This window comes from Protopterus annectens, chromosome 8.part0 (genome assembly GCF_019279795.1).
Source record: "Protopterus annectens isolate FY-2018-M chromosome 8.part0, PAN1.0, whole genome shotgun sequence".
NCBI lineage: Eukaryota > Metazoa > Chordata > Ceratodontiformes > Protopteridae > Protopterus > Protopterus annectens.
Window position 1 is genome coordinate 1,682,256,021 of NC_056741.1, and position 27,309 is coordinate 1,682,283,329.

At 38.0% G+C, this 27,309-nt stretch overlaps 1 protein-coding gene across 1 annotated transcript in view; it reads right to left on the reverse strand.

The window, feature by feature from the left end:
* The window catches only part of LOC122809600 (adhesion G protein-coupled receptor G3-like), a 311,354-nt gene extending 285,827 nt beyond the window's left edge, over positions 1–25,527 (reverse strand). The window contains exon 1 of the mRNA XM_044081217.1: positions 25,247–25,527. Coding sequence (XP_043937152.1) covers positions 25,247–25,457 — 211 coding nt within the window. The 5' untranslated portion in view covers positions 25,458–25,527. The remainder of the gene's footprint in view (positions 1–25,246) is intronic.
* Positions 25,528–27,309: the final 1,782 nt, after the last annotated feature.

The window sequence follows — 27,309 nt, forward strand, 5'->3', positions numbered from 1 at the left end:
ATAGTTTCCATGTCACCTATATTATTGAAAGTATACAATCACATCAAAACTTATAGATAACTGATTATCACCTTAATAATTCCAAAAATGTTCATACCTAAGAACCCTTTAGATAGGTCTCATCCAAATAATTATAGACTTATATCCCTATTAAAATGTAGATATTAAAAGTCTGTCTTCAATTTTAGCCGAAAGATTGAAAAAAATCATGCCTCACATAATCTCCCTGGAACAAACAGGTTTCATGACGAATAGACAAACGTGGGACAATACCCTAACACTAGATGCTACGGTGCATCTTAACAGGAGAAATCATAGCCCTATATATGGGCTAATAATTGATGCTTGTAAGGCTTTTGATAGGGCTGTTGTGTCTTTCGGCTTTTCCCGGTTAAGGGTCGCCACAGCGGAACTCCAGTCCGCTAATGATTGGCAGTTGATTTTTATGTGCTGAGTTGCCAGCCCTAATGCACAACCTTCAACGGAGGTATGCCCATTCACGCATGTCTCCACGCAGAAGACGCTCTAGCTGAGAGTCGAACCAGTCAGCGTCTTACTGTGAGGCGACAACGCTACCGCAGCACCACCACCACGGATAAGGCTTTTGATAGGGTGAATTGGAATTTTTTATTTACAACCATGTCTCATTTCAATATCCCTAAAAGTCTTCTCAACACTATTAAAAACCTGTACAGCAAAACCTATACCTATTTTTATATTAATAAGACCCTATCTAAACCCATCCAAATATGAAATGGAATGAGACAAGGATGCCCCCTGTTGCCATATCTTTTTAACTTCTACCTTGAGCCTCTACTTCTCCCAATACCCCAAATCACATTTCACTCTATCCCTAAAACCTTAAATATCAAGACAAGCCTATCGGCTTACACAGATTATCTAAACATCTATTTTGAATGCCCCATTTCAGACATTAGGAGATTAGCTGATACAATAGACTCCTTTTCAGAAGTTTCGAACTATCTAATAAACCCAAGAAATCACTGATTTTTCCCTATAAACCCGTCAGATCACAAAGAATATTTGTTTGCAGAATCCCCTTTCAAAATTAGTTATTCCCTTAAATATTTGGGTATACATTTTGACCATACTTCTCAGTCTATGTTCCAGAATAACCTCTTGAAAGTATGGACGGGTATTTTACAGGATTTGCATAGGTGGCAACAACTAAATTTATCCCCTCTGTCCAAAGCCGCAATTATACTGATGATTGTCCTACCTAAGTTACTTTATCAATTTAATACTTTGTCTAACCATCCCAAATACTTTCTTTCAAAGGGTTAACAAAGAGTTGACTAAGTTCATATGGTTCCCTAAGGTGACTATAAGTTATCAGAATTTATGCCTTCCTAAACTAAAAGGGGGTCTAAGCTTGCCTGATTTTCATCTTTATTACTTGATAATATGTGCTAGTAGGGTTATACGAATCTCCACTTTCTCTCAGGTAGATAAAGTATGGTTCCCTCAATGGATCAAACTCTGGCATAGATATCTAACTAGTATCAATATTAACCCTATAGCCTTGCCATTCTTATCACTTAAAAGCCTGATTTCTACTCCCATTCATACCATTATGAAGCAAAGGGTTAAAGACTTCCAGAATCTAATAAAGTTTATGGGTTTAGATAATACTCTTCACGTTTTACAACCAATACATATGAACCCTAATATTAGGTTAAATAACAAAATGATTAATTTACTTGAGTACCTCTTAATAAGAAATTGTACTGTTTGGGATATATATAGACACAAGGAGAAATCACTGAGTGAACTTAAGGAAGAACTAAAACTCTCTCAGAAGTACACTTTCATCCTTCGTCAAATCAGAGAACTCCTAACAGCAGTAGCGACAGAAGAACCAAATTTTGAAAATAATATCTCTCCTACTTTGGAAATTATAAAAAAGTCTATCCAGAAGAAAAAAACATGATATCTAATACTTATAAACTATTGATGGCCTCCAAGCATTAGAATGCAATACTTTTTTTCAACTACTGGAATCAACAGGATAGTAATCTTAGTAAAGACCAAAAACTCAGAGCAATAGAGTTAACTCTTAAGTTTTCTCCTTTTAAAAAGTCAATTTACACACAACTAATGATAAATAATAATACTTATTTTACCCCATGTATCTTAAATTTAATTCCAGTTCATCCCAGTCTTGTCCTTGCTGCTCCTTTCCTCAAGCGGACTTGCTACATATTCTTTGGTCCTGTGACTACACATATAAACTTTGATGCTCCCTCAAAGTTAGACTAGAAAATGGGAACTAGCAATCCTGCATATCACTGATCTTAGGTTACCTAGATTTAAGCTTCATGCACTCATTTTATGTTTATTGACCAAATTCTATATAGCTAGAAACTGGTTAGATCGCACTAAACTTTCTTGGTGTGGCCTAAAGAATTTAGTGATAAAGTACATATCTTCACAAAAAATTTTCATTAATAACCCAAATAAGCGAGTATATTACAAAGAAATATGTAAAATAATTTTTGATGTCTTTCAGGGAGATTAGAAAGTGTATGATCTAATATCCAAGATGCTTCAGTTTCTCAGCCTGGCTAGCCTGATCTACCTCCTTGTATGTTTGTGTCCTTATTTACTTGGTTCCTTTCTATGGAAATTACAGTAGCCCTTCCTATATAACCTTTGGGTAATCTTTTTCTTGTGTATATATGTTTGATAAATCTTGTACATAGTTCTTCTTTTTGTTCCCCCTCCCCCCCCCTTTTTGTTACAGCTTGTTATATAAGAGGACTACAGTATAAATATATGTATTTATGATGTACCTGTTTCACTTTGTACTTAATATTGTTTTATCTTGATTGCATTGTCATGCCGTATTGTTTCATTGTCCTTTTTTGTAAAATTCACTAAAAAGTTATTTGAAAAAAAAAATTCCAATCAAGTACATGACAGCTGTTTTAATTCTCAGACTGATTGAAACCAAGGGAAAAAATATGTTTTGAGCCAAATTACTTTCAGCCACAGACAAAAACTGGCTGACAGAAATACTCCAACTTACAGTAATTGTTTTGACCGCAGCAGTGATGTCTGAGCGCAAACACCTTTAATGACCTACAGCTGTGGACAGGCACCAGTGATATTTGAGCACAGACACATGTAACAATCTACAGATTAGTATAACATCAAAGGCAAATGAGCACAGGTGTCTAGGATACTTTACTGAAGATACATAGGAGTAGTTACTGCTGAATAAAGCTAAAGATAATGTATTTCACTGATAAGCATAAATGTGAATTATATTATATGCAAAGTTGCCAGTACTACCCCTTCTTTGAGTACATGTATCCCTGATGGATCTGAGTATGTTCAACAGTGGTATCAGACTACTGAGATACTTGCTGTTGAGCCCAGGTTACAGTGTTATCTCTCTACCACATAATAGGCACAGGTGTTGTTTGGACACCAGTGATATCACACAGCTACGTACAGGGAACAGTGATATCCCACAGCTGAGCGTAGACACCAGTAATATCCCTCAGCTGAGTACAGATAACAGTGATATTCCATTATGGAGTACAGGCACCCACCAGTGATATCCCATGATGGAGTACAGACACCCACCAGATATATCTCAAATCATTGTACAGACAATCACCAGTGATTACTCTTGTCTTAGTACAGACATTCACCAGTGATATCACATTCATAGTACAGACACCCACCAGTAATATTACATGATAGAGTATATGCATCTACCAATGATATCCTATGTCATAGTACAGTCCTGAACCATTGATATCAGATGTCATATTACAGGCATCCACTAGTGATATCCCATGATGGAGTACAGACAACAACCAGTGATATCTCACGTCCTACTACAGGCAGTCACCAGAGATATCCAGAGTCACAGTACAGGCACCTACCTATAATATCCCATTTTGGAATACAGGCACACACCAGTAATATCCCATGCTATAGTACAGGCATCCAACAGTGATATCCCATGAAGGGGTACAGGCATCCACCAGTGACATCCCATGTCCCATTACAGACACCCATCAGTGATATCCCAAGTCACACTACAGGCATCCATCTGTAATATCCTATAATGGAGGACAGGCACCCACCTGTAATATCATATGATGGAGGACGGACACCTACCAGTAATATCCAATGTCATAGTACAGACTTCTACCAGTGATATCCCATGTTCCATTACAGGCACCCACCAGTGATATCCATGATAGAGTACAGGCACCCTCCAGTGATATCTCATGGAGTACATGCACACACCACTGATACCTCAAGTCATAGTACAGGGACTCCCCAGTGATATCCCATGTCCTAGTACAGGCACCAATCAGTGATACCCTATGATGGAGTACAGGCACCCACCAATGATATCTCATAATGGAGTACAAGTGTTTACCAGTGATACCTCATGTCATAGTACAGTGACTCACCAGTGATATCTCAATTCATAGTACAGTCACCCACCTGTAATATCCCATGATGGAGTAGAAGCACCAACCTGTAATATCCCATGTTATAGTACAACCATCTACCAGTGAAATTCCATGTCCCATTACAGGCACCCATTAGTGATATCCCATGATGGAGTAGAAGCACCAACCTATAATATCCCATGTTATAGTACAACCATCTACTATTGAAATTCCATGTCCCATTACAGGCACCCATTAGTGATATCCCATGCTGGAATACATGCATACACCAGTGATATCTCAAGTCATAGTATAGGCATTCATGAATGATATCCCATGTCACAGTACAGTCATCCACCAGTGATATCCCATGATATAGTACAGGACCCACCAGTGATATCTCATTGTATAGTGCAGACAACCACCAGTACTATTCCATAAAGGAGTACAGGCACCCACAAACGCTATCTCATGTCCCAGTGAAGGCATCTACAAGTGATATCCCATACAGGCACCCACTAGTGATATCTCATGTCACAGTCCAGGCACCCACCAGTGATATCGTCTTTCATAGTACAGGCATCCACCAGTGATATCACATGACAGAGCACAAGACACACCATTCATATTCTATATCATAGGAAAGGCACCTACTAAAGATAATTCATGAGGGAATACAGGCACTGCAAGTGATATTCTATGATGGAATACTGGCCCTCACCATTGCTATACCATGCCATAATTGAGGTACCTACCAATGATTTCCCATGATGGAGTACCGACCCTTACCAGTGATATTCCATGCCATAATAGAGACACTCATCAGTGATATCCCATGTTATAATAGAGGATATCCCATGATGGAGTACAAACCCCACCTGAGCTATCACATGTCATAGTATAGGCACCCACCAGTGATGTTCCATGATGGAGTACAGGCACCCACAAATTTTATTTCATGTCAAAGTGCAGGCACCCAGCAGTGGGATGCTATGATTGCATACAGGCACCCAGATGTAATATCCAGTGCTCAAGAACAGGCACTCCCTTGTAATACTCCAAGTGACAGTACAGTCACCCACCAGTGGTGGAGTACATGCACCCACCAGAGATTTCCCATGTCATAGTACAGGTACACACCCAGCAACATCCCATGTCATACTACAGGCACCCACCAGTGATATCCTATGATGCAGTAGAGGTACCTACCAGTGATGTCTCATGGTGGAGTACACACACCCCACCAGTAATATACCATGAATGAATACAGACACCCACCAGTGATATCCCATCTAATAGTACAGGAATCCACTAGTGATATCACATAATGGAGTACAGGTACCCACCAGTGATATCCCTTTTCATAGTACAGATACACAAACCAGTAATATTCCATGATGGAGTACAGGCATCTGCCAGTGTGATATCCTATGTCATGGTACAGACACTCACCAGTGATATCCCATGATAGAGTTCACACACCCACCGGTGATATTTCATGTCATAGTACAGGCACCCAACAGTGATATCCCATATTACAGTACAGGTATCCACCACTGATAGCCATGATGAAGAATAGAACCCACTAGTGATATCCGGAATCATAGTATAGACACCCACCTTTGATATCCCATGTTATAATACAGGCAACCAGTACTAGTATTCCATCTCATAATACAGGCACTCACCAGTGATATCCCTCGATGGAGGACAAGACCTTTAAGTGCTATTCCATGTCATATTACAGGCCCCCACTAGTGATATCCCATGTCATAGTATTCACCCACCAGTGATATCCCATAATGGAGTACAGGCAATCACCAGCGATAACCTGTGATGGAGTAGAGGCACCCACTGGTGATATCCCATGCCGGAGTACAGGCATCCACTAGTGATATCTCATGTCATAATACAGGCATCCACAAATTATATTTCATTTCATAGTACATACACTCTTCAGTGATGTGCCATGATGGAGTACAGAACCCTCCAATGATATTCCATGTCCCTTGATGGAGTACAGGCACCCACGAGTGATATCCCATGTCACAGTGCAGTCATCCACCAGTGATAGCTCATGTCATACTACATGCACCCACTCAGTTCTTCATACTTTCACATACCTCTGCTTCTTGTCTATGTTTGGCTTAATTGGTGGTCAGACAGAAAAATGAATCACCTTTGCTAGAGTGGAAAACACACAAAAAATCCACCCCCTGCTTTTACACCTGATCATTTGGTTAACACTGTCAAAAGACATTGTTTTTTTCTATATTACATGTTTCAGATCAGTTCTACATGATATTTTCCACTTACCGCTCCTTCTTGTCTATGTCTAACTAAATGGTTGGTAAGACTGAAGAATGGCACATGCACCTTTGCTAAAGGGAAAAGCACATAAAAAATCCACCTCTGGTTTTACACTTCATTGTTTGGTTAATTCTGACAACAGGTTGTTTTTATTTTAGCAACTATATAAACAAATCTTTTCAACACAGTTAAAGCCTGGCATTACCTATCCCATTTACATATTTCCTGTATTCTTCTCTTTTTTATTTTAATCGGTTCTACGGGTATAGTTTGTAAGTGTCTGCCTAAAATCTTCTCCCCTTTTTGTTTTCTATAACCTTTTTACTTGTTTCCTTTCAATGTCTCATGTTTATACTTTATAAAACATTCTTCTGTATTGTGTTTTTGACTTAGTTTGCTGTTAGTTGCATCTATTGCACTGCAATTTGAAAATAAAATGTTTTAATTGGTTTGCAAGGCTTCCTGATCTTCTGTTGGTGCTTAGCCTTCCTTACATTTACAAACTGACCGACTCACACACTTGTGTATTTTCCTGCCTGCTTTGCACCCAACCCACCCCAATTCCCCAGTAACCCCCTGTATCACACATTTACTCCATTTTATCCTTCCCATATTTTTGCTTACATCATAATTGCAGCTTAAGGGGTACAGCATATAGCTACACAAACATACATACATATCACCCTCCCTCACCATTTTCTATTTCATAATCTCTGCCTGCCAAACACATTACTACCCCTCAACCCACCTCTCAACCTTTTCCAAGTCTTCTACTTGTCACCAAGAATATCCTCAGGTTGTTCGTTTTCTTGAGATGTCTGCCCCTCTTTTCATCTCAACGTACACTCTCGAGATGCTATTGTCTTACTCTTCCAGTAACAGCAATAAGAATTCTTACTCTACTGAGTGCAAATATACCCCTTGTACATCTCTTACCATTTCTTATTTTTCATACCTCAGTAATTTCCACTCAACTTCCCGATTCAGGCGCCCAGGGATGCACACACACCCAACCCCTTCCCTCCCATACACACTTTACATTGCATGTCACATCCATTCTCACTTGCTTACACTACAAACCAATCACTCACAAGACACTCCCTTAAACTACCCATATTCCTCTACAAGTTCAGTCCTATAATACTCCTCCTGCTCTTATGCAACAGCATTGAATATAACCCTGGTCTGTCACTTTCATCTTATGTGTTAATTAATGCCCATAGTGTCAAGAACAAAATGGAACCAACTAAACAGCTTTTTCACCATCCTTCGTCCTGACCTTATAACTGTAACAAAATCTTGTCTAAAACCCAGTGATCCTTCCATCCACCACTTCTGCCTGGTTACAACTATTATCTTGATGGGAGACATGATTCCAGACCTGGTGGTGGAACAATACTGGCATTTAAATCTAATTTAAACTTCCAACTCTTAGCTCAAAGCAACACTACCTCGGACTCTCTTCCTAACTGGCTACATCTTCATGTCCCCTCCACTAAGAACTTTCCTGTTTGTCTTGCTGTTACTTACCTCCCCCCACATCCTTAGCTGAATTTAAAATCTTTCTCCTTAAAATTATCCCTCAATAAAAAAAAAATCTCAGAAATTTCATCCTACTACGTAACATCTGTCTTAACCTTCTTGGTCCTAATCAAAAAATGAACACAACTGGTCAATGAACCCAAAAGACCAAACCCTAAATCTTCTCACTTCTTTATCGTATTATTACTAATAATCTTAACTGTTCTCAAATTCTCACTCATCCTCTTCCTATTGTGACCACTGTCCAATCAGCTTCAATATCTCGCTAACCCCTTCCTTCTGTCACCATTGTCTAATCAGCTTCAGTATCTCACTCATCCCCTTCCTTCTGTGACTACTTTTCAGTCAGCTTCCATATCTCAATAACCCCCTTCCTTCTGTTCAATCAGCTTCAATATCTCTCATCACATAAATAAAATCCACCCTTTATATAATTTGATATAATTTCAGAACAAATCTAAATCCAACAATCTCAGATAAAAGGCAATTGTAACTTCATTAGACTAGTCTCCTATTTTCTTTTCTGCTGACCCTAACCACTGTAGCATTTTAGGGTTAGCACCTGTTCATCTTTGTGAATGACACTCCTTCTTTGGGCAGGTGTGTCTTGTGAAAAAAACATTAACAAAGAGCAAATGTCCAGAGATTTTAGGACAAAAAATATTTCCCAATTTTTCTTTAATAGTTGCATAAAACAGTTATTTTGTATCGGAAATACCTAAATGTTATATGAAATAGTATAAGCAACTCAAAAGCTATACTAATATGCTTTTAGTTTGGCAAAAAAGTGAAGTTTTGTCCTTTGCACTGGTCGTATGTTTTGTCCTGCAAAATCTCATGTTTCTACAAAAAATGCTCCACTTTGGCCATTTGAGAATATGGCATCCCTGCAGCATTCTTATCACACAACTTCTCAGTAACCTCCAGAGCTCACTTTTCCCTAAAAGCAGACATTTGTATAATCCCTCATAAAACAATTTGTTCATGAGCATTCTCATCACACAACTTCTCACTAACCTCCAGAGCTCACTTCCTAAAAATTACAGTTTCATAATCTCCCATAAAATAACTTGTTCATGACTACCACAAATGCCTCTTTAGTGTCAGGGGACAGTGCTTGGCAAACAACCCATCTGCAATCTCCAGGCAACACTATACAAAAACTAAGAAATCTAGCTAAACAGATAATCAGGTGACATAAAAATCACATTAGAAAAAACAACAGTCATCCCTTCGCACCTAAAATATTCTGGGCAGAAGTCAACTGCCTGACAGGGTGTACTAATCCAGGTAATATCCATTCCTCTTCATCTCACCTCTGATTTTTTCCTCCACTTCAGTACACTCCCATCCCTGATTCCATTATTCTCACTTTCAATTCCACTGTAAGCAACACTAAACATGTAGTACCACTACTTGAGGAACTAAATACTGTCTCTCCTGCTGGTCTTGACAATCTTCTCCCGTTGTTCTTATTCCTGTGGAAGGACTTCATAGACCGCCCTCATCTTCACATTTATACCCTCTGCCTAACTGAAAACATCATGTCTGATATATGGAAAATGGGCATTGTTAAATCTCTCACCAAATAAGCAAACCCATCCCACACCACAGACTTCCTTCCCATCTCAATTCTTCACATACTTGGAAAATCCTTGAAAAACTAGTTTACAATAAAGTTACCCATTACATCTCCCAATATCATCTACTATCCTCAAAACAACATGGCTTTGGGGCTGGTAGGAGCACTTCTACTGCACACTCTGGATACATACTGAAAACATCCTCCATGCTATGGGCAAAGGCCTTCTCACTGCAGCCATTTTTATTGACTACACCAGAGCATTCAGGCTGGTTTACTATAACATTTTTTTAGATCTCCCAATTGAAATTGGAATTAGCCTAGACACAGCTCCCTGTTTTTAAAAAAAAAACATCTTTCCATTTGGTACTTCTCTGTGCAGTTTCAAAACACTGTCTTTACTTCCACCCCTCTCCTTAATGGAGTCTTTAAGGACTCCATTCTAGCTCACTTTTCCCCATTTTTTTAATAAACTACCACTTGACCACCTTCATATCTCTCTCTCTTTTACTGTATGCTGATGACATTGTCCTATTTCACTCAGACCTAATCTTCTCTGCCATACAACAACAAGCTGACTTTCTTTCTGTTATCAAATGGCTTAATAACAAAAGGCTAATTCTGAGCACTTCCAAAACTAAAACAATGTTGTTTGGCTCCACCCCTAAATGGCATAATAACGCTCAGTCACTTCTTGTCAATGACTATCTTGACAACTCCTTTAAATGTTTTGGTATGTGGCTTGATCCCTCACTGAACTTTCACCTTCACCTAGAACAGATAGTGAGGAAAATAAATTCCAACCTATTTTTATCCTATAAATTCCTCCTTTCTCTCCAGACCAACCAGGAATGCTACAGACAAAGTCATTCTACTAGCTCAGCTTGAATATGGACATCCACTGGCTGCAGCAGCATCCAAGAAAAAACTCCTCCATCATCCAAACTATAAGCAACTCTAGCTGCCATTTCATTATTCTCTCCCCTAGAAATGAGCATCATTGTATAACTCTTAATAATGCCAGTTGGCTACCTGTTCAATAATGTGCCTGCCTGATTCATGGATCTCAACTCCACAAGCTACTTGAAGAACAAATCTGTCCTTCCCCTGCCTCCAACCTATTCAGATGAACTCAAGTTACAACTTAAGAGGTCTTAACCACTCAGGCCCACTTATTATTCAATGTCCCAGAACCAGACTTCATTGCACTAACCATGTCTTCTCTATCCAAGACCCCAGTCTCTGGAAGTGACTCTCTACTAATCTAAAGGGCCTCACCTCATATCTCTCATCCCATGCTTATCTTAAAGATTATCTCAAGTCAGAAGAAGTTTGCAAATGCTTTCCTGTGGACACATCGATTAATCCCTTGCTCTCCTGTTTGTCTTACTGAGATTATTTCCCTGCATTAATATGTGATATCTCTTCCACAATGTATATATTGCATGTAGTTAACTTCTATGTGCCCTTGCCTTCTTCTTCTTCTCTCCTTACTGTAACCACCCCTTCCTATTGTCCTGTGTACTGCATGCTTTATTATTATTACTGTTATTGATTCTTTGCTGTCTTCACACAACATTTCTTTGTATTCATAATATGTCTTATTAACTTGCTTGTTTACTGTCATCTATATTTGTCTGGGCTGAGCCTGAAACAGGGTCCATTTGGATCAGTGCTCTATGCTAGCTACAAAATTGAATAAATAAGTGAATACAAATAATTCGTACAAATATCAACTGTGTTTTCAAAAACAGAGCAGCTAATCTTTGAATTTTAGAGGGGGTGTTCTGTAAGTATTGTAACCAAAACTAGAATTTTATTGGCTGATATGGTCATATGTGATTTTACCTTTGTCTTTTTGTTTTTAAAGATCAATTCTGTTTTTGTGTTACTTGTGAAGAAGTATTTTATGTAGAGAGATAAAAGTGCAAAAACACTGTAAATGATCTTGAATATCTTACAGTGCTGTTTGTGTTGTTTCATGTTTTTCGGTAACTTTCTTTGAATCTGTATTGATTGGTATAATCAATTAATCATTATGTCTTCATAAAAATTAGTTTCATTCCAGTATTAAAAAAATCCACTAATTTCTTGCATAAATGGTCATTGCATAGCATTACATTAGGGAATTTGAACACCCACAGCCCCTTTTTCTTTCTTTGTAAACATTCTTTAAAACAAAAAATCTCCTAATCCAGCAGTAGGTCAACTATAGTGCTGATGCTGTTGCAACTTAAATGCACAACAGAATGCAAGGGTTCAGCAGATTCTTGCATAACACCATCTAAAGTGCATTCTTGAAAGAAACAATTACCCAGATTACATGAAGCACTGCTATAACATGAGATGCTATAGCTGTCTGTGTCTCCTGTATGTTAAGAAAAATGCAGTTTAAATTTTCCTGTATGACACAACTTTGTCCATTTGGTAATACACTGAAGGTACACACACATCTAATGACTTATCTTTAAATACCCCCCCCCCCCCCCACACACACACACACACACACACACACACACAAGTATGGAAGTCTAACCTAACATCAAAAATGCACACTATCAATCAAAAAATGATTGACAACTCATGGTCACCCAAGACAAACATCTATCCATGAAGGATCAAAAAACCCCCATAGAAACGGTACATATATATATATATATATATATATATATATATATATATATATATATATATATATATATATATGTGACCAAACAATACTTGAGACTAGGAATGATTTGTTGATTTGTTGAGCACTTGAGTGTAAATGAGTAGACTTCCATTCATCATTGCTCACTTTTAGAAGTGGTTCCATAAGTTCCATAATGATTTGATTTTCTATGTGGAACATTGAAGAGAACACATCTTCTTCTTCTGGCCTTCCCTGGTTAGAGGTCACCACAGCAGAAAAACAATCTGCAGAATGATTGACAGTGGAGTTCTTTATGGTGTCAAGTTACCAGTCCAGCACCGAACCTTCCACAGAAGGTACACACATGCACACACTCACACCTAGGGCAAATTTAGGGTGTCCAGTCCACCTACAGCATGTCTTTGGGATGTGGGAGGAAACCAGAGCACATGTAAGAAACCCACTCAACCACAGGGAGGACATGCAGACTCCGCATAGAAGGCACCCCAGCTGAGAATTGAACTGGAGAACCTCTTGCTGTGATGAGGCAATGCTAACCGCTGCACCACTGCGGCTGCCCCATTGAAGAGAACACATGTAAATCTGACTATTTGGGCCTGGAAAGATCTCTCGGTTTTGTTTGGGAAGCAAAACTATAGCCAGAATTTGGTACAATTCCCATCATTTTTAATTAATTGATGAGTATAGACAGAGGTTGAACTAGGCTGTCTTTCATTGTGTGCAACAAAACCCTGGAGAATGGTTGCATGAAGCTTTTGTAAGTATTTTTTTTGGTGGCTATTTTGGCCATGTCGTCTATGAAGTAAGTCATGCTTTGTTATAAGATGCTTTGCCCCCTGTTTAGATATGAGATTCCCGCTCATCTTTTGGTGTTTTGAAAATTGTTACAAAATTCCTCTCATAGGATATTAAATTCTTTCTTTGGTTTGGAAGTCAGAATGCTGTTAATTGTTATTTGCTACACCCCTCACAATTTCTGGATACACAGAATGCTTTTACTGTCCTTTATGTTTGATAATTAATTAGTTTCAAAGTTCTAGATGATTTAATGATTCCAGTGAGCATCTCCCCAGATTTTGTCTGTAACCTGTCTGTAACCTGGGTATTTCTTAAATTCAACTTTATTTATTGTCTGCAATATAAAATATTTACATTTCACAATGTCATATTGCAAAATCCATTTGTAGGTTGAGAACAAAATCATATTGGCAAGAGTAAAAGTAGAACATCTAGGACTGATCATCATGAATGGAAATTGAACAAGGGGGTCTTCCAGGAAATTATCCATTTGTAGGGAACGCCTCTGAGAGATCTATGTGCTTTCTTTCAAAACAGGCAACAGATTTGTTTTCATTCCCATGGAAGGGAATTTTCCTTTATGCATTCCATTATATTCAGGGTAATATCTGAAGATTTAGAAGGTCTCTGTAAATATATTTATGGTGATCTCTCTTTTTGTCTCCCGTTTTATGCAACTGGCCAAGGGCAATTATCAAACTTTCTCAAAATCTGCATCTACTAACAAAAGAAAGGGGCCGTTTTATATCTCCCAATTTAAAAAATCAACTGTCTGCCTGGATGATTCAGTTCTGATACCTTTTAGGCACCTCTTTTCAGAGGACATGCAGCAGATACTAAGGGAGGCAAGAAATGCTGCCACTAGAATATCCTATATTAACATGTGGAATAGATTTTCTAGTTGGCTCCTAGACAATAACTGCAGCCCTGTCAGATATTATTTACCACTGATGTTCAAATATTTGTGTACATTACTAGCTTCTGGCATTGTGTCCTTTATCAAAGTACATCTTGAGGCCATTTCAGCATGTCTGCCCATGGATCCTCCACTTTCTTCGGTGTTTTTATTAAAATACAAAAACAAAAATCCAGAAGTAACACCATGGCTGAGGCAACAAAAACTTTAATAAAAAAAGTTTTTGTTGTCTCAGCCATGGTGCTACCTCTGGATTTTGTTTTTGTACTTTTTCGACTGCTTTTTCTAGAGGCTCTTTATCCTCCAGCTGCTACCACTTTTTATGTGTTTTATTAAAATGGTTTCTGAAAAAAAAGTGTTACACTTGAGATCATGACACAAATGGGTTGATCTTTCCTGGGATCTTAAATTTTTGATGGAAAATGTAAGCTCATCTCCATCTCAACCTGCATACCAAGCAAATTTAAGGTTCAATATGTGGTAAACTGCTCTGCTCATTGCTCTGAAATTGGTGTAAAGATTATCTGCATTGCAGGGTTTCATGGTGGGAAGACCTTAGCTGGTATCCCATAACGATAGGGTGTTGTTATCAGCAAATACTTCACTGAAGTCAAAGGTACCCTCCAAACCAGAGAGAAGAGATTCTACATACTCTGGACATGCATAGGCAACTCAGGGACTATCTTGACAAATCCATGTCCTTTAGAAAAGCTTATCAGCTATTTATTGGAATGATTCAATTTAATAATAATTTATTGGAAGCTATTTATTGTTGGAATTAAGAAAGAACAACCCATATAAAAAATTTAATTTTCCAAATGGCTGTCCTTGGCTATTGCCATTTGTTATACATACCATGCTAAACTAGTTCCAAACAGTATCAAGGTGCACACTGAAAGCCTTTGTCTTCTTCCATGGCTTATTGGAAATGGGCTGGACTCCAGAAGCATTGTAGAGGCAGCTACACAGTCCACTGTACATGCTTTTATAAGGCATTACAAACTGGATTCCTTCTGCAGATCCAAGACTGGTGTTGGTAGGACCATTCTACAGGGGCTCCGTGACATATCCTTTCTCCTCACAAGTTGGATAAGCTTTGGTAATCAACCAAAAGACTATTACAGCATTGAGAATGATGAACATAGTAAGTTGTAGAAGTTATACTTACCAGTAACAGTAGATGTTCGAATTCCACAACACTGCATTAGCTGCCCCTACCCTTCTTCCCCCTAATATTATTGGGAAATTATTATTTCTTGTTTGTTACTTTAGGATGATTATGTTACTTCATTAAACGTAGGCAAGAAAGTCTTGAAGATTTTCTACCCTGACTGCTGATTTTCCCTACTCAGGGCTGTCTAATTAACAGTTCAAGTTGAAGTGTTGGAGGGAGACAGAGCTTTTAGTAGCTGGCTTTTTTGTATGTGTCTTGTACACTTGTGCATGACACAACCCATATAGTCAAAAGGCTACTGCACCAGTGAGGAATTTGAACATCTACTTTTATGGCTAAGTACAACTTACACAACTGTAATTTCTGTTATATATCTGATTGATTATGCATTTACCCTTAAGTAGTACTACACATAGTATTATCAAATGATATTTTAGTATATTCATAAATGCTGTTAAAGATATTAGCTTTTGCACTGGATATATTTTATACAAGGTTTTAAGGATTACATCCCACGCTGTTGTTGTAAAGATGTTGTTTATAATTTCAGTTTGCTAAATCAAAGACATTAAGTGCAATTTTGGTTTTAGTAACTTGTTCTCATAATTTTAAAATATGCTGAGAATTTAACAATTAAGTGATAACATCAGGAGAAGACCATAAATACCTGGAATTGATAGTACTATGGAAGGATATTTCTGTCCTTATTCTTCATCTTAACTATCTGTGCTAGACCTTTTGTCGACAGTCATTTATTTTTTATTCTTTGCTGACCAAGTTAGTTCTACTAAGCTAATAGCCTCTTTTCAGGGGAGACCTGAGGTAGTATTTATACTACTAGGGGAAATTTGGCCAAAAAATTGGGAGATAAGTACCATGGGATCATTTACATCCACCTGAGCTACCACCAACTGAAGCAGATGGACCCTCAGTTTGACATGATCTGCCTGGGGTGGGAATAGAACTTGCAGGTTTCTTCCCCAAAGGCAAGTCTGCACCACTGACAACAGTTAGGCATACTTTTTGTTAAGATAGTAATGTTTCTCACCACATTTATAGTAAATGAAGTCTCCCATTAAATGACTGTTGAATCCTGATATCTATTCCAAAATTCTTCATGTTGCTTTGTTCATATGGAAAGGGTCTGGTGAGAGAAGAAGCAAAGGAGCATTGAATCCCAGCAGAATAAAGGAGTGCTGTGGGAGACCAGAACTACTAGTAGACATTCATGTGACTCCCCTCTTTTCATAATTCTTGACAAACTAATTCTTTGTTTTCAGTAAGTACTGCTTGATTTATTTCTAACTTCAGAATATCTGCCTAAATACTTCATCCTTAAATTTTCAGAGTATACTTACTGATTTCCCCTCAAGTGTTTGGCAGTGCCCTGTATAGACAGAAACACCCTGAGTGAATTGTTTTATGCAAAGCATGATTAAAATTTCAGCAATACCTAGTCGCACACAGGACAACTAATTTGCAGTAACAAGCAATGTCCCTAGAGCTGGAAACCGGATACTCCTGACATTGCTTTATATTCTCACTCCAGCTGTCTAATCAATACAAAGGGTCTGTTGCTATGGATATAAACTTGCCCACTATCTTTGTTACCAGCTTGGTGGATATGGGCATCTTCAGGCAATGTTTTTTAGGCAATGCCAAACTGAAAGTACTTCCAACATAGCAAATCAAAACCAAGAAAATCTAAAGGAATTACTGCTCAGTGCTAGGAGCCTAAACAAAAAACTCCACTCCCTAGAAGTTCTCTTCACCCTAGAGAATGCTGATGTCTATGCAGTCATGGTGGCATGGTTTAAAGCCATGCAAAGCACATCGACAGTACAAGGTTATAATTACTTCCACACATTTAGACCAGCTACTACACAGACAGGGACTAAAGGTGGAGTTGTCTTGATTTACATCAAAACTAAATATACCTCAAGGCTGATCAAAAAGAACAATGCACTTGAACTACTCTATGTTCAAATCACCATAGGTAAAATCCAATACCATTTCCTTGTAACTTATAGGCCCCCCCCTCTATGACCCAGGAAACCCATACCATGTATTTAAACTTATTGGAAACACTCACTATACAACCTAGTACCCTATTCATGGGCGACTTTAATTACTTGAATATTAACTGTGAATCCTATACGACATCAAACGAAGATAACACAAGAGTAAACACAAACTCCCTGGGCTAGATTGTCAATACACCAACCAGGGGTACAGTCATACTGAATCTGGTCCTCACCCCCTACTGTAATGTCTTCCCAGGTAAGGACAGACCCCAACATGGTCTCCTTTGAAATAATATAAAACCTGGGCCCCCAGCTAACACTCAAATATTCAGGAACTACTCTAAGGCTAACTCCCTGCTATTAAGTGATAACCTGGCAATATTTCAAGCCTCTTTAAACCCTGAAAACACTTCTACATATCCAGAACTGTTCACAGAAACACTATACAAGCATGTTAATAGGTGTATTGAGGCAGATGTACCCACCAGGAAGAAGTACAGAACTAACTCAAAAACAAGCCACCCTGGTGGAACCACAAAATCAATAGGCTGTATAACAGGAGGAAGAAAATAAAGGCAAAAATTAGGAGGTGCAGCACCCAGCAGGATAAAAGCACTCATCAAAATAAAAAACTCAGAGGAAAAATAAACTCTACCAAAGCCAAATATGAGGTAAATTTCGCCTCCTAGGCCAAAGACAACTCCAATACATTCATTAGCTATGTCTGCAATATCAAAGGCAATACACAATTGTGTGCAGAGCTAATTGTAAATGGAGCCACATAATGAGCTAGAAGATATAGCAAACCTACTGGCTGACAAACTCAGCTCCAACTTCACCACTCTCTCCCCCTCAACCGTCTTTCAGGAAATACCATTAAATATAACTCCCTCTGCTATCACTAGGGAACAGGTCCTTAATGCTCTCCCTAAAGCCAAGAACACTGCATCAATGGGACCTGACAAATATTTGATATAAATATGCCCTGCTGGAGAGACAGGTATTTATCTCAGAAACTTCCCCATCCCTGGAACAGGCTCCCTGTCCATGTGAAGCAGAGTTCCTCCCTTAGCCAATTCAATTCTTGGACAATTGGATGGGTAACAGTAAATTTATCCGTGGCTTGGCACCTAATTCTCTAATGGATGCAGGCAACCTGAAAATGGTTAATCTCCCAGGTCGCTGCGTGTACATGTTTCATCTCCCAGTCCTCCACTTACAGTTATCAAGGGTATCAGAATTTGTCAGATTTGTGATGCATGGCTAGGATAAAAAGCCCTTCTGGTCATTACCCTGGTAGACACCTATGAACCTATCAACCTATAATGAGACTGATGTGTAGTAATTTAAGTTGTGACTGTGTATCCTGCACTAAGATCACCCATAATCAATGCAGACATACAATAACATTATCCATTAGGCCTACAAAGATCAAAGTGGAAAAGCTCAATAAATGCAATGACATATTTAAACTTAATTTGTGCACAAATTTTAATGGCATCCAAGTAAAGGCAATCCATAGCTTTGCTTCCTAATTTGCTACCTTCTCTTCTGTATGTTTTATCTCTTTCTTTTAGTGTTATTGATTGTTAGATACACCTGGGATTTGAATATGTCTGTAAAAGACACTAGCGTACATGTAATTTTTACAAATATTCATAAAATCCACTTTTTAAGACCAAATGCATGTTTATTACAAATGGAAGAAACATTCCTTGCTTTCAGGATATTGGAAACAACAGATGCAGTCAATTCACACTTCTACATAAATTCAATAAAAATTAACTCTTACTTTTTGATTATGTGGAATTAAAGAATAAACAGAAAAGCCTTTCACTGAAAGTTTAGACATTCTCTTATTGCAGGAAGCAGTATTCACATTTTAACAGTTTGCATTTTAGTTAAGAATACACTTCACAGCTTTCCTTTTCAAGATAACATCTCCATATATTTGGGAAGCTTCTTCTAAAAGGTTCCAAGCAACCTGTCTTTACTTTCAATTTCCAGATATATCAGACAAATATATACACTTCTTCCAGTCTTAGTATAATTCTTCAAATTGTCTTTCTCCTAACAGTGTAAATTCAGACCTCAGCCCTAAAGCTCATTACAGTACTTTCTAGGTGGCAAATCTGTTTTCCTGTAATGTTTGTGCTTCTTGTATACTCCCTGGATCATGTTTCTTGCCCATAGCTATGTTCCAGAACATTCCCTCAGGGAAGTGTAGTCCCTGTTTTTTTTGATATATGTCAGCTTCCTTTCCCAGCTCAGCCACCATGTGGCATACCAGGTGGGAGGTAAAAGAATTTGAGTCATAAGCCTCTGTAAGGGAGGTCACATGGAATAACCTTATAATAAAAAAAATGTCACCATGCATGAAGAGAAGCGTTTTCACTGTTCCTGTTCCTTTGAAGTTACAAATTTGCAAAAAGCCCCTGGTCAAGTCCAAAGGGGAGAGAAACTTAACCCAATTTTTCAGTCATTCTGTATAATCTAGGCATGGGGTAGGGATTGAATTTGGAGATACTATCCAGTGTCAAATGGATAAAACAAAGAGGTCGCAAACACGGACACTAGGGAGTAAATAAACCTTAAATTAAACAAATTAAAAAACTGTTAGTGTTTTCGTCTCTCTTGAAGACACCATCAGACATATACAAAACACATTTTTAACTTCATTCAAATACTTCTCTGTTAATACATCATCATCAAACCGACCAATCATAACTCTATATTAATTCAAATACTAACTATTCATCTTAAACTCTTGATTCAATTACAATATGTAAGTATGTAAGGAACAAAAAAAAAAAAAAATATATATAAATATATATATATATATATATATATATATATATATATATATATATATATATATATATATATATAAATATATATATATATATATATATATATATATATATATATATATATATATACACACACACACACACACACACACACACATACACACACACATCACTATAGAAAAGGGGGGAAGCTATTCCACAGCTGTGTGCATGTTAAACATTATATATGTAATGTAATATACATATATATATATATATATATATATATATATATATGTGTGTGTGTGTGTGTGTGTGTGTGTGCAAATAGAAATATACAGAACAAAATACATAGTCAAATATTATGTATAAAAAGACTATATAAAATAAAATATAAGGCACTATTTTATATATTTTATATTTGTACAAATATATATATTTTATGTAGTCTATGTAGCATAGTCTAAATAAAATTTTAGGTATTTGTGGGGTTAATGTGAATTGTAAGGAGTTACGTTTTCGGTCTGATTTGACTAAAAGGACATAATGTTATCTTGCCATTAGGAGTCTGCTGCCATCTACTGACCCTTTTACAGATCTTTTAGAACAATGTTTATATTTCTACATGGAGTATTAGGTAGTTAGAAATAGCTAATACCAGCTTTTACATATATAATGTTTAACATGAACACAGCTGTGGAATAGATTTTATTCCCCCTTTTCTATAGGTTCATAGGTTGGTACTAGGCTATCAGCCCTAGGGCCTATACAACCCTAGCCATAACAATTCCCTGGCTATTTCTTCCCATGCTATTTACTTCCCTGGACCCCTATCTAGCAGGGTGACTGACGTAATCCCCGGGGTGAATTTTCTTTCTCCCACCCAATCGTCAAGGTTCCTTTTGAAGAGGGCCAAAGAGGTGGTCTGCTTGACATGTATGGACAGTCTATTGCAGAGTCTGGGGAGTTTCTGGGTCAGGAACCTATCCCTCCATCATGTTTTGTTTATTGTGATGACAAGGTTTAGATCACTGATGCGTGTGGTTCTGAGGGATTGGGATTTCTTTAAGTGTAGCATGTCCAACAGCTCTGGGTTTGACATGGCCTTGTATGTTAAGCAGAGATTGTCTCTGAGTAGACGATATGTGACAGAGTATAGCTGGAGTTTTTTAAGGAGGGCAGCATAGGGCATCTGCTTTAGGCCTGTGATTCTTTTAGTGAGGTATTTCTACGGCCTTTCCAGTTGTTGCAGATGTCTTGAGAGGTACATACCAAATGGGGCACTGTATTTTATAATGGGTCTAATGAGGGATGAGTACAGTGGGACAATGACCTCCTTTTTTCCTGGATGAAAAGCCCTTAGTGATGAGGAGTGCCACAAAGAAGGATTTCCTGACTGTTGTGGCAATGTGGTTATCGAAGGTGAGACCACTGTCCACCTGTGTCCTTAAGTCTCTTATCGAACTTTCAGTGTTTAGTGTACTGCCACCTATGTGGTATTTCACGGGAACATGTTTTTTCCTAAAGCGGATAACTATACATTTCTTGGCATTGAGCTTGAGCCTATGGCTCTGGCACCGAGCATCTGTTTCTGTAAGGCCCTTTTGTAGAGTATCCACATCATTTGGGGATTCAGTAATGGCTCTCAGTTTTCAGTCATCTGCAAACTTTGTTAGCCAGAGTCCCTTAGTGTTGGCCTGCACTTCAGAGAAGTAGATGCCAAACAAGAGCAGTCCCAGGACTGAACCCTGAGGTACTCCATTTTTCACTTGTCTGGAGCTGGATTTGGAGGCTACTTTTACAGTGTGGGTTCTGTCAGTAAGCCATTTGGCAACCATCAAGTGACACAGGGATTAATACCCAGCTTAGTAAGTCTATCTATGATTCCAGAGTGGGGGATGGTGTCAATGGCCTTGGCGAGGTCCAGATAGGCTGTGTGTACCGCCTTACCCTCATCCACAACTCTGGAGACTGATTAGAAGAAGTCAATCAGGTTCAGGAGACAAGATCGGCTCTTCACGAACCCAAACTGGGTGGGGTTTAGTGTTTGAAGGTTGCCAATGTCTTTGTTTAAAATTTCCATGATAATACGTTCCATGGACTTGCAGATCAGGCTATCAGGCTCATCAGACTGATGGGGCGCTATATATATATATAGTGATGTGTGTGTGTGTGTGTGTGTGTATATATATATATATATATATATATATATATATATATATATATATATATATATATAGGTCTACCTGATAATGCCAAAAAATTGACAACGGAGATGATCGACAGTTGAAAATCCCGACACTGAGAACACCAACATGTTAAGGTATTTGTGGGGTTAGGGTTAGGGCGCGGGTCAGGTGAGTGTGCGATAGTGACAGACTGTAGGGTTAGGGGCGAGTTAAGTGAGTTAGGGTTAGGGCGTGGGTTAGGTGAGTGTGCGATAGTGGCGGACCTTAGGGTTAGGGTTTGAGTTAAGGTTAGTGCATAGATAGTTGTGTATGTAAGGTTTAGTGTAGGTTTGTAAGGTTTTTGGTATGCTTGTGTTCTGTGTGTGCTTTTTGGACAGGGGATTTGTTTTGTTCATTGATTGTCGAGATTGTGGTTTGTCGGGCATGTGAAGTTTCGTGTTTTTGAACTTTCGGTTTTGTGGTGTCGGTGATTTTGTTGTCGGTGTTTTTGCATGTCGGTGTTATCAGGTAAACCCATATATATATATATATATATATATATATATATATATATATATATATATATATATATATATACATATATATTTGTTTGTTTGTGTCTTTCGGCTTTTCCCGGTTAGGGGTCGCCACAGCGAAACTCCGGTCCACTAATAGTGGATTTGATTTTAGTTGATGGTAGTTGATTTTTACGTGCCGAGTTACCAGCCCTGACGTACAACCTTCAACGAAGGTACGCCCATTCATGCATGTCTCCACGCAGAAGACGCTCTAGCTGAGAATCGAACCGGACAGCGTCTTACTGTGAGGCGACAACGCTACCGCAGCTATATATATATATATATATATATATATATATATATATATATTTTTTTTTTCCTTAAATATTGTAATCGAATCAAGAGTTTAAGATTGCAGATCTATTCATGTAATCAGTTTTGAAGAGGTCCATACCTTCTAAAAAATGGGGAATATATAATCTTGGTATACCCTGATTTTTATAAATCATTTGATAAGTGTAAACCGTTTTTCTTGTTTTCCTGTCCAACTGATCCCAGTATCTTTTGGGGCCAGTCAATCACCCCAAAACTGTAAGCTGGAATAGGAAGAGCAAATGTGTTGATAGCTTGGTCTCTACTCCTATATTTTCAGTATGTCACTCCTGTGACTAACTCTAATGATATGCAAACAGCTCCCGGCAAAAATTCACTGATCTGACCAAAAGAAAACAAAAGTAAAAAGAATTATTGTTACCTAAATAACATTTTGATCTGTTCAAATAATGATAAAATGTAAATGCTGCTTGTATATTATAAAGTGGTTGCTGTAAATATGCATTAGCACTGAAATGTTTCACTGGGAGTTAAAAAAAGGCTGAGTAATAAGTGTTAAAAAAGTTTGTAAAAGAAATCCAGGAAATATTCAATGTGTTAGTGTTGTTGAGCCTTGGGAAGCATGCGGATTCCATTATATAGAGAAAACTATCTTCAAGGAAACTTTTTCCATAGTTTTTCTATTTCATGTTTTTTTTTTCCTTAAATGGTCTATTGTTCCTGTTTGTAGTAGTTTAATTACATTTTGTTTATATGCACATCCCTGACACATACAGGGTTGTCTTAAGGGTATAGATCATTCACGTCTACATCGTATATGGGCTTTCTTTCTGCAGTGTAAGGCTGAAATTTTTGTCAGGTATTATATTGTCACAGTTTGGGTGTTGTTATTTGATCTTCAACTAATTTACAATTGCTCCAACATGGATTAACAACTGATGCAAGGACAATGGTCTCAAATTAAATGTAAAAAAATGTAGCACAGTTCATTTTGGTAAACAAAACAGTTTTACTTTACACATAAGAGATGTAAGAGGAGATGTACCCCTCCAATCAGACAGTGTTATAAAGGATCTGGCTATCTTTTTGGAAATTCCTTATCATTTGACCATGATGTCTCCACAGTGGTTCATAAAGCCTTTTTACCTGGCTCATCTAATTTCCAAAGTCATCTCTACTAGAGCCAAAGAAGTTGCTATTCATATCTTATCAGATACATTATTAAATATAAAGCACCTTTTGGTTTGTATTTTTCTAAACAATTTGAGAGATCTAGGAGATTCAAAACTAAAAAGATCAGTAACCCTAAAAGTATTAGTTATCAGACAATACTGGTAGCCCTTTCTCTGTTCTCAGTCTCTTACAGACTCCTCCATTGAGATTTATGTCTAACCTTTAGTGTCACGAAAGATCCAACCCTATTTGATTTCCTATTCCTTTGCAGAATTAATGGTACATTAAATAGATGGTTAAATGAATCAAATCTTCATCAGCAGATAAATAAGAGTCATATCCCACGGTAAAATTCATCTCTGTTACAAACTCCTACTACATGTCTAGCAAAGTAGCACCTTTTCCACTTTTAAGGTAAACCTAGATAACTGGATAGACAGCCTTAGATTCTCTTCTGGTCTATCTTGTATTGCCCCCCTTGAGGCTAAGGGCAAATTTTGAAAAGTTGTTTTGTTTTGCTAGACTTGCAAGGGTCTGCAGACTGATTGCCTAGTACTTACCTTTGAACCTATGAACATTGTTTTTATCAAGCTCATTGTTTGTACTTGTAAGGTGTCATGCTTTTCTGTTGCATTTACATTTGTCTACATTGTGATGATGAATAATCGATGCTTGTTTTGTGACTAGTTAGATACATTAGGTTTTTAACTAATCCACTTTCTTTCAAAAGAAAAAATGCACTGTGCTGTTTTCACTGATAACTTTATATATAAAAATATCATTCCTCTACTAATTACAGCAAAAAGTATAGAATGGCAGCTGCTTACCCCAGCCAATAAGCGATAGTTTCAGAATAAAGTGCTTTATATACGTGTTATAAATTCGAATGGTTAAGAGGTACAGTTGGAACCCTTCAATCCCCATCCAGCAGAAGCAGCACAGGAGGTAGTAGTGCGTGATGACTGCAAGAAACCGGCATGTGACCCCTTCTCTGGTGTAGGGGGAGATCGCCACATTGAGTAGAAATGCAGTGTTCATCTGCAACAACGCAGCACTGAGACTCACAAGGATGCTGTTGGAATTGTTACTCTTCCCTTGTTTATACAGGATCCTGAAAAACACATCTTCAAGTTATGTCTCTGTCTTTGAAATATGTGCTATATGTCTTTAATGAACCAGAAAACAATGCCATTGTGTTCTTAAATACAAGAAGACATAGTACCTCTTCTGAGTTTCGACAGATCATTTTTTCTTTTAACTTCAAGCTTGTATTGACAGTAATGGAAAAGCTGATCATTATTTTCTTATTGTTAATAATATTGCTTCAGAAGGACATTTAACGATATGTCTGATTCTCTCTCCCTCTCTCTCTCTCTCTCTCTCTCTCCTCAGTATAATACCTGAAAATTGATACATACCTAATATAGCTATCTGGAAAATAAAAATTTGTTAAACTAACCTTGTTGGCAGCTGCTGCTCGGCAGTTCTCTTACCTGTAATTATAATAAATGGAATAGTTCTCTGAGACACTGTATGAAAGAGGATTAGGATGTACTGAGGTGAGAGGGATTGTCATTCAGTACTCTGAAATGAGATTGCATATGGTCAGAAAGTCTATAACTATGGACTTATCCCATGAACTAGAGGAGTGAAACCCTGTCAACAGGACAGACACCATGTGCCTGGTTAGTGGTTTAGGTACTAGAGAAGGCAGGCAGGGGAGAATGGACTTGGTCAGCTTAACACCAGTTCACTCACCCTCGGAGACATTAGGCTGCTTGGCCTGATGCATTGGTAACACTTAGAGATGGTTGGCTATATTGCTTCTTTGTAGTGGCCTTACTGGCTTGTGCTGGATTGGGAAAGAAATTTCTTGTTGAGATGGGTAACATGAAATATGTGTGGAATGATGCATACTTCATGTCTCTACTAGGAATCCATATACAATCTGCAGGCAGCTTAAGGGAAGAAGGCGTAGCTGCTGCTGGAGACCAACAAGCTGACCTGGCCCTACCATCTGTCTATTGCCACTGGGGTAATAGAGAATGAACCGAACTTATGATTCTGTTCGTCCTTTGTAGCTAAAGACAGTTCTGTTTGTCCTTTGTAGCTAAAGACAGTTCTGTTCGTCCTTTGTAGCTGTCAGTATTTTTCATAGTTTGATTTATTTATACGCTGGTTCTTTGGGAATTTTCTGTTTTGGGTTTGGGGTAATGGAGGAGTTGATACTGAAACAAATTGGCTATAAAGGTCTGTCCTAGTGTGAGCTTTCCCAACTACTACTTTGAAAAAAATGAAAAGACCATTTGAGTACATGTAGTGGAGCAATAGGGTAGGGTCACCCAGTGCAACTATATATCAGAAATTGTTTTGCACAGAAGGCAACCATGTTGTTTTTGTTCCACAGCAGTATGTTAATGAAAAGTGGGAATGGCTATGTGAATCCTTACTGAGGTTCCTCATCCCCAGAATAACACATACATGCATTATTCGGTTCTATATTAGCAAATTGAAAAACCCTTTAACCGAATACCTAAACGCCGACACCTATAACGCGAATCGCAAAAATCCCGAACGCACTAAACAGTGAAAAATAAAATAACGAACTGTCATAGTTGGCCACCCCCACCACCCGCTACATACTACCTACCCAAACAAAATAAATAAACCACATACATACACTAACCAAACCCTACTTCTAACCTAAAGTAAAGCACCAAAACCCTACTTCTAACCCTACACTAAACCCCACAAACACAACTAACTATGCATTATCCTTAACCCCTCCCTAACCCTAAGGTTTGGTAACTACAGCACAAGTCCCTACAGACATACACCCAAAAAATAAATACATACATATAACAAAACCCTACTTCCAACACTACACTAA